Below are 13,598 nucleotides of genomic sequence, written 5' to 3'. Positions count from 1 at the left end.
TGGCTGGCAGCTTAGCTCCAGTGATGTACTGGGCTGTACACACTACCCTCTGTAGAGCCATGCGGTCGGAGGCAGAGCAGTTGCCGTACCAGGCAGTGATGCAACCATTCAGGATGCTCTCGATGTTGTAGCTGTAGAACCTTTTGAGGATCTGAGGACCCATACCAAATCTTTTTAGTTTCCTGAGGGGGAATAGGCTTTGTCGTGGCCTCCACGACTGTCTTGGTGTGTTTGGACCATTCTAGTTTGTTGTTGATGTGGACACCAAGGAACTTGAAGCTCTCAACCTGCTCCACTACAGCCCCCGTCGATGAGAATGGGGGCGTGCTCGGTCCTCCTTTTCATGTAGGCTACAATCATCTCCTTTGTCTTGATTACATTGAGGGAGAGGTTGTTATTTTGGTACCACCCGGCCAGGTGTCTGACCTCCTCCCTATAGGCTGTCTCGTTGTTGTCGGTGATCAGGCCTACCACTGTTGTGTCGTCTGCCAACTTAATGATGGCGTTGGAGTCGTGTCTGGCCATGCAGTCGTGGATGAACAGGGAGTACAGGAGGGGACTGAGCACACACCCCTGCTCCAGTATTGAGGATCAGTGTGGCAAATGTGTTGCTACCTACCCTCACCACCTGGGGGCGGCCCATCAGGAAGTCCAGGATCCAGTTGCAGAGGGAGGTGTTTAGTCCCAGGATCCTTAGCTTAGTGATGAGCTTTGACGGCACTATGGTGTTGAACACTGAGCTGTAGTCAATGAATAGCATTCTCACGTAGGTGTTTCTCTTGTCCAGGTGGGAAAGGGCAGTGTGGAGTGCAATAGCGATTGCATCATCTGTGGATCTGTTTGAGCGTCATGCAAATTGGAGTGGGTCTAGGGTTTCTGGGCTAATGGTGTTAATGTGAGCCATTACCAGCCTTGCACTCACGGCTACGGACTTGAGTGCTACGGGTCTGTAGTCATTTAGGCAGGTTGCCTTCGTGTTCTTGGGCACAGGGACTATGGTGGTCTGCTTGAAACATGTTGGTATTACAGACTCAATCAGGGACGTGTTGAAAATGTCAGTGAAGGCACCTGCCAGTTGGTCAGCACATGCCTTGCCAGCGGCCTTGTGAATGTTGACCTGTTAAAGGTCTTACTCACATCGGCTACCTCAGTGTTGCCTCAGTGTTGCTTGCCTCGAAGCGAGCATAGAAGTGATATGGCTCGTCTGGTACGCTCGTGTCACTGGGCAGCTCGCAGCTGTGCTTCCGTTTGTAGTTTGTAATAGTTTGCAGGCCCTGCTAAACACCCGACATGCATTGGAGCCGGTGTAGTACGATTCAATTTTAGTCCTTTATTGGCGCTTTGCCTGTCTGATGGTTCGTCACAGGGCATAGCAGGATTTCTTATACGCTTCCAGGTTAGAGTTCCGCACCTACCCTTTAGCTCAGTGTGAATGTTGTCTGTAATCCATGGCTTCTGGTTGGGCTATGTATGTACTTTCACTGTGGGGACGACTTCCTCGATGCACTTATTGATAAAGCCAGTGACTGATGTGGTGTATTTCTCCATCGGAAGAATCCTGGAACATATTCCAGTCTGTGCTAGTAAAACAGTCCTGTAGTTTAGCATCTGCTTCATCTGACCACTTTCTTATTGACCGAGTCACTGGTGCTTCCTGATTTAATTTTTGCTTGTAAGCAGGAATCAGGAGGATAGAATTATGGTCAGATTTGCCAAAGGAGGGTGTGGGACAGCTTTGTACGTGTCTCTGTGTGTGCCGTAAAGGTGATCTACAATTTTTTTCTCCCTCTGGTTGACATATAACCTGCTGATAGAAATGAGGTAAATGGATTTAAGTTTCCCTGCATTAAAGTCTCCGGCCACTAGAAGCGCCGCCTCTGGGTGAGCAGTTTCCTGTTTGCTTATTACCTTATACAGCTGACTGAGTGCGGTCTTAGTGCCAGCATCCGTCTGTGGTGGTAAATAAACAGCCACGAAAAATATAGATGAACACTATCATGAGATACTCCACTTCAGGTGAGCAAAATCTAGAGACTTCCTTAGATTTCGTGCACCAGCTGTTGTTTACTAATATACACAGACCACCCTTGTCTTCGAAGTGTGCTGTTCTATTTAGCCGGTGCAGCGTATATCCCACCAGCTGAATGATATCCATGTCATCATTCAGCCACGATTTGGTGAAACATAAGATATTACAGTTTTTGATGTCCTGTTGGTAGGGTATTCGTGATCGTTCCTCGTCTAATTTATTGTTTAAATGATTGTACGTTGGCAAGTAATACTGATGGTAAGGGCAGATTTCCCACTCGCCGTTGGCGGATTTTTACGAGGCACCCCGCCCTATGTCCTCTATACCTGCGTCTCTTTCTCTTTCCAATGACGGGGATTTTGGCCTTGTCAGGTGTCTGAAGTACATCCTGTGCGTCCTGCTCGTTGAAGAAAAAATCTTTGTATAATCCGAGGTGAGTGATCGCTGTCCTGATACCCAGAAGCTCTTTTTTGCTGTAAGACATGGTGGCAGAATCATGATGTACAAAATAAGTTACAAATAACGCAAAAAAAAACGTAAAACAGCTGCCATTTCTTCCGGCGCCATCTTACTGTAGACAATTCCCGATGACATGGTCAGAAATAACCCTGTCGTGATGTTGAGGAGTTGTTTTTTCGAAATGCAATCTGCAATTTGACATTTCTACTTGTTGTCCAAAAGTGTTGAGAACAATCTGTGATTTTCTACTTCCCAGTGCTGCTCTTATTAGTTAAGTCAAAGTACCAAGACAATTTGAAAGGCGTCTTAGCTGTATACTGTAACGAGTTACAACCTCAGGGACTGGAGTTATGTATGAGGTACAGTGTTTCTTCATCTAATTTAGCTGTTGAGGAGTTTTGGCACCCGTCTCGGGAGTTACCAGAGATAACCCTCCTACAGATTGCATCACAGCTCAGCTCTATCAATCATTGAACAGGAAGGAGAGAGACCAGCCTCTCAGGCAGAGATATAGTGGCAGAGAGTTAGATAGATGTCAGTACAGTATATTCTATGTATAATATATATTCCATGTAGATTACCTATACACATACAGGAGCGTTTGTAGAGGACCTCAGTGTGTTGTTGATTTTGATAAACGCATGAATTTGGACAACATGGCAACCATCTTCCTCACAACAACGTTAGGTATTTTATTGACCACTTTCACAGTGTTAGGGCCAAAGTGGTTGGGAGGGAGATATTGCAATCCCTCAGCATGGCATTAAGATGGTAGTTGATGTATTTCCGAAAGCCCACTGTGTATCTCTCTGTGCAGGACTTTTTTAGTAAATCAGACCCTTTTCTGGAGATCTTCAGGATGAACGATGACGACACGCTACAGCTTGTGCACAGAACAGAGGTAAAACCAGCAGTCGTTTTGTTCAAATGGCTCCATCCAATTACTTTAGCTTATTTACTTTTCTCTTTCCTGTTTCACTCACAGACTGTTATGAACAACCTTAACCCGGTGTGGAAAACCTTCAAGACTTCCCTGAATTCCCTCTGCAGTGGAGACCATGACCGGCCTCTAAAGGTATAGATGTGTGTGTCTGATTGATTGTATGTATGTGCTTGGCTCTATGTCTTCTTGCCAGCCCAGGGGACCTGATTGAGCACTTTTGCCACAGTAGTGGACTGACTGGCAGGTGAGCAACACTGATTTCAGCACCATGGCCTCAATCTTATAAGGGGTTTGTCTACTAGAGTCAGGAGGAAGGGCTGGACTAGGGAGGAAGGGGATTCTCTATAGCAGGGGTATTCAACTCTAACCCCTTGTTTTCTGTTTTTCGCTGATAATTACTACCACCCACCTGGTGTCCCAGGTCTAAATCAGTCCCTGATTAGTCTCTCTCTCCTTCCCTCTATTCTTCATTCCCTCATCTCTAGTCAATCATTCCTTGATTAGATGGGAATAATGTAAAAATTAACTGGCTTCAAGATCCAGAGTTCAGTTTGAGGGCTCTCTAAACGAGTCATTTGTGGCTTGGCCTGATCATACAGGACCAAGACGGAGGACGTCTATTAGACCAGGGGAGTGGAAAGAGAGACACTCTCAAACGCCCCGCCCCCACCACCTTTATAACTCCTCCTCTTTCCTCCCTCTCATGGTCTGTATCTTTCCCCTTTTCCTTTATTGCCTTGTGTGTGTGTGTGTGTGTGTGTGTGTGTGTGTGTGTGTGTGTGTGTGTGTGTGTGTGTGTGTGTGTGTGTGTGTGTGTGTGTGTGTGTGTGTGTGTGTGTGTGTGTGTGTGTATTATTGCCTTTTCCCCCCTTTCTAACTCCCTGGAATTACTAAATCATTAAACTACAGTTAGTCTAATGCGCGCCTGAAGGGCCTGCTCTAAACAAATAAGACTTTCTCATTAAACATTTAGGCACCAACAATGAGCTGCAGCAGTGTCTCATTGTGTTTAGGGGCACTGAGTCTCTCTCTCTCTCTCTCTCTCTCTCTCTCTCTCTCTCTCTCTCTCTCTCTCTCTCTCTCTCTTTCTTTTTCTCTCTTTCTCTCTTTCTCTCTTTCTTTCTCTCTTTCTCTCTTTCTCTCTCTCTCTTTCCTTCTCTCTCTTTCCTTCTCTCTCTCTCTTCTCTCTCTTTCCTTCTCTCTCTCTCTTTCTCTCTCTCTCTTTCTCTCTCTCTTCTCTTTCTCTCTCTTCTCTCTCTCTCTTCTCTCTCTCTCTCTTCTCTCTCTCTCTTCTCTCTCTCTCTCTTTCTCTCTCTTTCTCTCTCTTTCTCCTTCCCTCTGTTCTTCCTTCCCTCCTCTCCAGTCAAGGAGATAGAGAGGGTGGTGCTGAGGTGGGAGGAGGTTAAGCTCTCAATGGCCCCCCCACCCCAACTCCCCTCCCACCTACCTCTTGCCCCAATCCCTCCATGTTGCCAATCACACCTCTCCTCTTCATCCCAAGATTTCAAACAGCCCTGGTTGCCACGGTTGTGCTCTTTAGGGGTATGAGTGATGAGGTCACTGTAGAGTTGGATGTGTGTTGGTGGGGCCAACAGCAATTAACCCCAGGGCAGGAAATGACATGGAGCTAAAGAGATCATTCACATTTAAACGTTGAAGGCTAAGAAACTGTCTGACCATATTACTACCAACATTAACCGCACCCACGGTATCAGCAAACCTTTTTGAAATAAGTATTGAAATTATAGTAGACCATAATGGTAGCATCATAATGGTAGACCATAATGGTAGCATCCTAATAGTAGACCATAATGGTAGCATCATAATAGTAGACCATAATGGTAGTATCATAATGGTAGATCATAATGGTAGAATCATAATAGTACCACGTAATGGTAGCATCATAATAGTAGACCATAATGGTATCATCATAATAGTAGACCATATTGGTAGCATCATAGTAGTAGACCATAATGGTAGCATCATAATGGCAGCATCATAATAGTACAACCATAATGGTAGCATCATAATAGTAGATCATAATGGTAGCATCATAATAGTACCACGTAATGGTAGCATCATAATAGTAGACCATAATGGTAGCATCATAATAGTAGCATCATAATAGTAGGCCAATACCGGTAGCATCATAATAGTAGACCATAATGGCAGCATCATAATAGTAGACCATAATGGTAGCATCATAATAGTAGACCATAATGGTAGCAACATAATGGTATTATCATAATAGTAGATCATGATGGTAGCATCATACTAGTAGACCATAATGGTAGCATCATAATGGTAGCATCATAATAGTAGACCGTAATGGTAGCATCATAATGGTAGCATCATAATAGTAGACCATACTGGTAGCATCATAATAGTAGCATCATAATAGTAGACCATAATGTTAGCATCATAATGGTATTATTATAATAGTAGATCATAATGGTAGCATCATAATAGTAGACCATAATGATAGAATCATAATAGTAGACCATAATGGTAGCACCATAATGGTAGCATCATAATAGTAGACCATAATGGTAGCATCATAAAGGTATTATCATAATAGTAGATCATAATGGTAGCATCATAATAGTAGACCATAATGGTAACATCATAATAGTAGACCATAATGGTAGCATCATAATGGTAGCATTATAATAGTATATCAATCAATTTGATTTTATATAGCCCTTCGTACATCAGATAATATCTCGAAGTGCTGTACAGAAACCCAGCCTAAAACCCCAAACAGCTAGAATGCAGGTGTAGAAGCACGGTGGCTAGGAAAAACTCCCTAGAAAGGCCAAAACCTAGGAAGAAACCTAGAGAGGAACCAGGCTATGAGGGGTGGCCAGTCCTCTTCTGGCTGTGCCGGGTGGAGATTATAACAGAACTATGCCAAGATGTTCAAAAATGTTCATAAGTGACAAGCATGGTCAAATAATAATCATGAATAATTTTCAGTTGGCTTTTCATAGCTGATCATTAAGAGTTGAAAAACAACAGGTCTGGGACAGGTGGCGGTTCCATAACCGCAGGCAGAACAGCTGAAACTGGAATAGCAGCAAGGCCAGGCGGACTGGGGACAGCAAGGAGTCACCACGGGCGGCAGTCCCGACGCATGGTCCTAGGGCCCAGGTCCTCCGAGAGAAAGAAAGAGAGAAGGAGAAAATTAGAGAGAGCCAAGATTTTCAAAATGTTCATAAATGACAAGCATGGTCAAATAATAATCAGGAATAAATCTCAGTTGGCTTTTCATAGCCGATCATTAAGAGTTGAAAACAGCAGGTCTGGGACAGGTAGGGGTTCCATAACCGCAGGCAGAAGAGTTGAAACTGGAATAGCAGCAAGGCCAGGCGGACTGGGGGCAGCAAGGAGTCACCACGGCCGGTAGTCCCGACGTATGGTCCTAGGGCTCAGGTCCTCCGAGAGAAAGAGAGAAGGAGAAAATTAGAGAGAGCCAAGATTTTCAAAATGTTCATAAATGACAAGCATGGTCAAATAATAATCAGGAATAAATCTCAGTTGGCTTTTCATAGCCGATCATTAAGAGTTGAAAACAGCAGGTCTGGGACAGGTAGGGGTTTCGTAACCGCAGGCAGAAACAGTTGAAACTGGAATAGCAGCAAGGCCGGGCGGACTGGGGACAGCAAGGTGTCAGCATGCCCGGTAGTCCTGACGTATGGTCCTAGGGCTCAGGTTCTCAGAGAGAAAGAGAGAACGAGAGAATTAGAGAGAGCATACTTAAATTCACACAGGACACTGGATAAGACAGGAGAAGTACTCCAGGTATAACCAACTGACCCTAGCCCCCCGACACATAAACTACTGCAGCATAAATACTGGAGGCTGAGACAGGAGCGGTCAGGAGACACTGTGGCCCCATCCGAAGAAACCCCCGGACAGGGCCAAACAGGAAGGATATAACCCCACCCACTCTGCCAAAGCACAGCCCCCACACCACTAGAGGGATATCCTCAACCACCAACTTACAATCCTGAGACAAGGCCGAGTATAGCCCACAAAGGTCTCCACCACAGCACAACCAAGGGGGGGCGCCAAACCAGACAGGAAGTTCACGTCAGTAACTCAACCCACTCAAGTGACGCACCCCTCCTAGGGACGGCATGAAAGAGCACCAGCAAGCCAGTGACTCAGCCCCAGTAACAGGGTTAGAGGCAGAGAATCCCAGTGGAGGGAGGGGAACCGGCCCTGGAGAGACAGCAAGGGCGGTTCGTTGCTCCAGAGCCTTTCCGTTCACCTTCACACTCCTGGGCCAGACTACACTCAATCATATGACCTACTGAAGAGATACATCTTCAGTAAAGACTTAAAGGTTGAGACCGAGTCTGCGTCTCTCACATGGGTAGGCAGACTGTTCCATAAAAATGGAGATCTATAGGAGAAAGCCCTGCCTCCAGCTGTTTGCTTAGAAATTTTAGGGACAATTAGGAGGCCTGCGTCTTGTGACCGTAGCGTACGTGTAGGTATGTACGGCAGGACCAACTCGGAAAGATAGGTAGGAGCAAGCCCATGTAACACTTTATAGGTTAACAGTAAAACCTTGAAATCAGCCCTTACCTTAACGGGAAGCCAGTGTAGGGAAGCTAGCACTGGAGTAATATGAACAAATTTCTTGGTTCTAGTCAGGATTCTAGCAGCCGTATTTAGCACTAACTGAAGTTTATTTAGTGCTTTATCCGGGTAGCCGGAAAGTAGAGCATTGCAGTAGTCTAACCTAGAAGTAACAAATGCATGGATTAATTTTTCTGCATCATTTTTGGACAGAAAAATTCTGATTTTTGCAATGTTACGTAGATGGAAAAAAGCTGTCCTTGAAACAGTCTTGATATGTTCGTCAAAGAGAGATCAGGGTCAAGAGTAATGCCGAGGTCCTTCACAGTTTTATTTGAGACGACTTTACAACCATCAAGATGAATTGTCAGATTTAACAGAAGATCTCTTTGTTTTTTGGGACCTAGAACAAGCATCTCTGTTTTGTCCGAGTTTAAAAGTAGAAAGTTTTCAGCCATCCACTTCCTTATGTCTGAAACACAGGCTTCTAGCGAGGGCAATTTTGGGGCTTCACCATGTTTCATTGAAATGTACAGCTGTGTGTCATCCGCATAGCAGTGAAAGTTAACATTATGTTTTCGAATAACATCCCCAAGAGGTAAAATATATAGTGAAAACAATAGTGGTCCTAAAACGGAACCTTGAGGAACACCGAAATGTACAGTTGATTTGTCAGAGGACAGACCATTCACAGAGACAAACTGATATCTTTCCGACAGGTAAGATCTAAACCAGGCCAGAACTTGTCCGTGTAGACCAATTTGGGTTTCCAGTCTCTCCAAAAGAATGTGGTGATCGATGGTATCAAAGGCAGCACTAAGGTCTAGGAGCACGAGGACAGATGCAGAGCCTCGGTCTGACTCCATTAAAAGGTCATTTACCACCTTCACAAGTGCAGTCTCAGTGCTATGATGGGGTCTAAAACCAGACTGAAGCATTTCGTATACATTGTTTGTCTTCAGGAAGGCAGTGAGTTGCTGCGCAACAGCTTTTTCTAAAATTTTTGAGAGGAATGGAAGATTCGATATAGGCCGATAGTTTTTTATATTTTCCGGGTCAAGGTTTGGCTTTTTCAAGAGAGGCTTTATCACTGCCACTTTTAGTGAGTTTGGTACACATCCGGTGGATAGAGAGCTGTTTATTATGTTCAACATAGGAGGGCCAAGCACAGGAAGCAGCTCCTTCAGCAGTTTAGTAGGAATAGGATCCAGTATGCAGCTTGAAGGTTTAGAGGCCATGATTATTTTCATCATTGTGTCAAGAGATATAGTACTAAAACACTTAAGTGTCTCTCCCGATCCCAGGCCCTCGCAGAGCTGTGCAGATCCAGGACAGCTAAGCCCTGGAGGAATACACAGATTCAAAGAGGAGTCCGTAATTTGCTTTCTAATGGTCATGATCTTTTCCTCAAAGAAGTTCATGAATTTATTACTGCTGAAGTGAAAGCCATCCTCTCTTGGGGAATGCTGCTTTTTAGTTAGCTTTGCAACAGTATCAATTTTTTTTTTTGGATTGTTCTTATTTTCCTCGATTAAGTTGGAAAAGTAGGATGATCGAGCAGCAGTGAGGGCTCTTCGGTACTGCACGGTACTGTCTTTCCAAGCTAGTCGGAAGACTTCCAGTTTTGTGTGGCGCCATTTCCGTTCCAATTTCCTGGAAGCTTGCTTCAAAGCTCGGGTATTTTCTGTATACCAGGGAGCTAGTTTCTTATGACAAATGTTTTTCGTTTTTAGGGGTGCAACTGCATCTAGGGTATTGCGCAAGGTTAAATTGAGTTCCTCAGTTAAGTGGTTAACTGATTTTTGTCCTCTGACGTCCTTGGGTAGGCAGAAGGAGTCTGGAAGGGCATCAAGGAATTTTTGTGTTGTCTGAGAATTTATAGCACGACTTTTGATGCTCCTTGGTTGGGGTCTGAGCAGATTATTTGTTGCGATTGCAAACGTAATAAAATGGTGGTCCGATAGTCCAGGATTATGTGGAAAAACATTAAGATCTACAACATTTATTCCATGGGACAAAACTAGGTCCAGAGTATGACTGTGGCAGTGAGTAGGTCCAGAGACATGTTGGACAAAACCCACTGAGTCGATGATGGCTCCGAAAGACTTTTGGAGTGGGTCTGTGGACTTCTCCATGTGAATATTAAAATCACCAAAAATTAGAATATGATCTGCTATGACTACAAGGTCTGATAGGAATTCAGGAAACTCAGAGAGGAACGCTGTATATGGCCCAGGAGGCCTGTAAACAGTAGCTATAAAAAGTGATTGAGTAGGCTGCATAGATTTCATGACTAGAAGCTCAAAAGACGAAAACGCCATTTTTTTTTTTGTAAATTGAAATTTGCTATCGTAGATGTTAGCAACACCTCCGCCTTTGCGGGATGCACGGGGGATATGGTCACTAGTGTAACCAGGAGGTGAGGCCTCGATAATAGTATACCATAATGGTAGCATCATATTAGTAGACCATAATGGTAGCATCATAATCTTAGCATCATAATAGTAGACCATAATGGTAGCATCATAATAGTAGACCATAATGGTAGCATCATAATAGTAGATCGTAATGGTAGCATCATAATAGTAGCATCATAATAGAAGACCACAAAAGTAGCATCATAATAGTAGACCATAATGGTAGCATCATAATAGTAGATCGTAATGGTAGCATCATAATAGTAGCAGCAAAATAGAAGACCATAATAGTATCATCATAATAGTAGGCTAATACCGGTAGCATCATAATAGTAGACCATAATGGTAGCATCATAGTAGTAGACCATAATGGTAGCATCATAATAGTAGACCATAATGGTAGCATCATAAAGGTATTATCATACTAGTAGATTATAATGGTAGCATCATAATAGTAGACCATAATGGTAGCATCATAATAGTAGGCCATAATGGTAGCATAATAATGGTAGCATCATAATAGTAGACCATAATGGTAGCATCATAATCTTAGCATCATAATAGTAGACCATAATGGTAGGATCATAATAGTAGTCCATAATGTTAGCATCATAATGGTAGCATCATAAAAGTAGCATCATAATAGTAGACCATAATGGTAGCATCATAATAGTAGACCATAATGGTAGCATCATAATAGTAGATCGTAATGGTAGCATCATAATAGTAGCATCATAATAGAAGACCATAATAGTAGCATCATAATAGAATACCATAATAGTAGCATCATAATAGTAGTCCATAATGGTAGCATCATACTAGTAGATCGTAATGGTAGCATCATAATAGTAGCATCATAATAGAAGACCATAATAGTAGCATCATAATAGTAGTCCATAATGGTAGCATCATACTAGTAGATCGTAATGGTAGCATCATAATAGAAGACCATAATAGTAGCATCATAATAGTAGACCATAATAGTAGCATCATAATAGTAGTCCATAATGGTAGCATCATACTAGTAGATCGTAATGGTAGCATCATAATAGTAGCATCATAATAGAAGACCATAATAGTAGCATCATAATAGTAGTCCATAATGGTAGCATCATACTAGTAGATCGTAATGGTAGCATCATAATAGAAGACCGTAATGGTAGCATCATAATAGAAGACCATAATAGTAGCATCATAATAGTAGACCATAATGGTAGCATCATAGCGGTAGCTCATGTAGAACATGTCAGGGAACATAACTGGTGACTATTGGATCCAACGGTGTCATTGCTGGAAAGCACAGACTCATCAACGAGCAGCAAAGAGCATTGTTCCCAACAACCATCATTAGACAGATAAAATTCAGCCAAACCCTCCTAACACAAAACTAAACCTTTGCCAGCCAGGGCTATCTAAAAGTAATGTTAAATTATACAAATCTGTGAAATGGAACGGTCAGCTGAACTAACACATTGTGGCAGTATGTAAATGCTTAGAAAGGAGGGTAGTAGGCCTATCTCTTCCTTTGGGTCTCAGTCATCATCTTATTGAAATGTGAGAAGTTCTTTGAAGTTCTTTAGTAATTTCAAGTGCACACTTGAGTAGAGAATATCAACCTCTAGAATCCATACAGTAGATGATGTCAGTGTTCTGATATCGAAGCAGAGTTTCCATATGACCCAGCTCTTCTAGTTCTGTCTAGTTAATGAGGGAAGCTAATGGTTTTGGATGAAAGTCCCGCACTCCCCTTCAACCTCTCTGGCCCCTGAATATCCCTTCTTGTTAATTGGACAGCGACCCAATTGGTTGAGCCTTTCACCAGAGGAAAAGAGAGTCGTGTAGAAAAGACACCAATTTAGCCCTCCTTGCCAAGCCCAATGAGGAGTCTCACCGTCTACCTGGTGGGGTATCTGGATGGAGCTGAGAGACAGGACCTTTAAAGGGAAATGACCCTCTTGTCCTTGCATTATTCATGGTTACTTAAGGAGGGAAAGTGGAGTTGCTGTGGAGAGAGATGCGGATGGCTGACAAGCATGTGTCAAAGTCCTTCTGATCCCCTTAATCCAGTGTCAGATTTCCATTCCATAATATCCACTTAAGTATGACCGAGTGTGTGTGGGGTGTGGATGGATATGTGCTAGGGGTGGGGGTGGATGTGTGGCTGGATGTGTGTTAGGGGTGTGGGTGGATGTGGGTGGATGTGTGTTAGGGGTGTGGGTGGATGTGTGGGTGGATGTGGGTGGATGTGTGGGTGGATGTGTGGGTGTATGTGTGTGTGTGTGTGTGTGTGGGTGTCAGAAGCAGTGATAGTGAATGATTCCCTGTGGAGTTAATATGCCTCTAGTTTTAATGGATAATAAAATGTCAGAATGTTTTCAGAAGATGCTGTTAATGTTAGCTCAGGTTAACCTCCTTATCACAAACTGTATAATACAAGAGCATTAATTGAACACACATTTATTAAACAGACGTTACAAGGCCACGGTTCTGACACTTGACACAACCATGGATGTAGGAGGCTGTGCTGGAATGGCCACTGTAGTGAATGTGTATCATAGATGAATGTTCAGCATAGCTAATGGCCAAATGAGGGTCAGAGGTCAGTTTATTTATCTATGATCCATGTGAAACCTAGACACACACACACACACACACACACACACACACACACACACACACACACACACACACACACACACACACACACACACACACACACACACACACACACACACACACACACACACACACACACACACACACACACACACACACAAACAGTGGCGTCATGCACCCATTATTTTAGAGGTTCGTGAGGATGAAGGCTGTGTGTGTGTGGGACTGGCCAGCCCCCCTCTGGAATTCTGAGGATTTAGTATTTTTCGAACAACTGAAACAGCTTGTTCCTGCAATCTAGAGCCATAATCATTATGCCTAATACTATGTACCAACAAAAAGAAGTGAAAAAAGAAGGCTATCTGAGCATACCTCTTTACCTGTTCAAATGTCATTTTAATGAATGATGCACATTGATTCTATGACAAATGTTATGCCTTAGTAGTTTAGTACAACTGCCCCACTGTTACTGTATATACAGCGCATTCAGAAAGTATTCAGACCCCATCCCTTTTTCCACATTTTGTTACGTTAAAGTCTTATTTTA

General features: G+C 43.3%; 1 protein-coding gene across 2 annotated transcripts in view; it reads left to right on the top strand.

Annotated features, from left to right (window-relative positions):
• The window catches only part of cpne4a (copine IVa), a 105,458-nt gene that overhangs the window by 58,739 nt on the left and 33,121 nt on the right, over window positions 1-13,598 (top strand). For both annotated transcript variants that reach the window (XM_055924842.1, XM_055924841.1), the window contains 2 exons: window positions 3,306-3,389; window positions 3,474-3,563. In XM_055924842.1, coding sequence (XP_055780817.1) covers window positions 3,306-3,389; window positions 3,474-3,563 — 174 coding nt within the window. The remainder of the gene's footprint in view (window positions 1-3,305; window positions 3,390-3,473; window positions 3,564-13,598) is intronic.

This window comes from Salvelinus fontinalis, chromosome 6, assembly GCF_029448725.1.
Source record: "Salvelinus fontinalis isolate EN_2023a chromosome 6, ASM2944872v1, whole genome shotgun sequence".
NCBI classification, from domain to species: Eukaryota; Metazoa; Chordata; class Actinopteri; order Salmoniformes; family Salmonidae; genus Salvelinus; species Salvelinus fontinalis.
The sequence above is the reverse complement of the archived record's forward strand: the minus strand, read 5'-3'. Positions and strand labels throughout refer to the sequence as shown.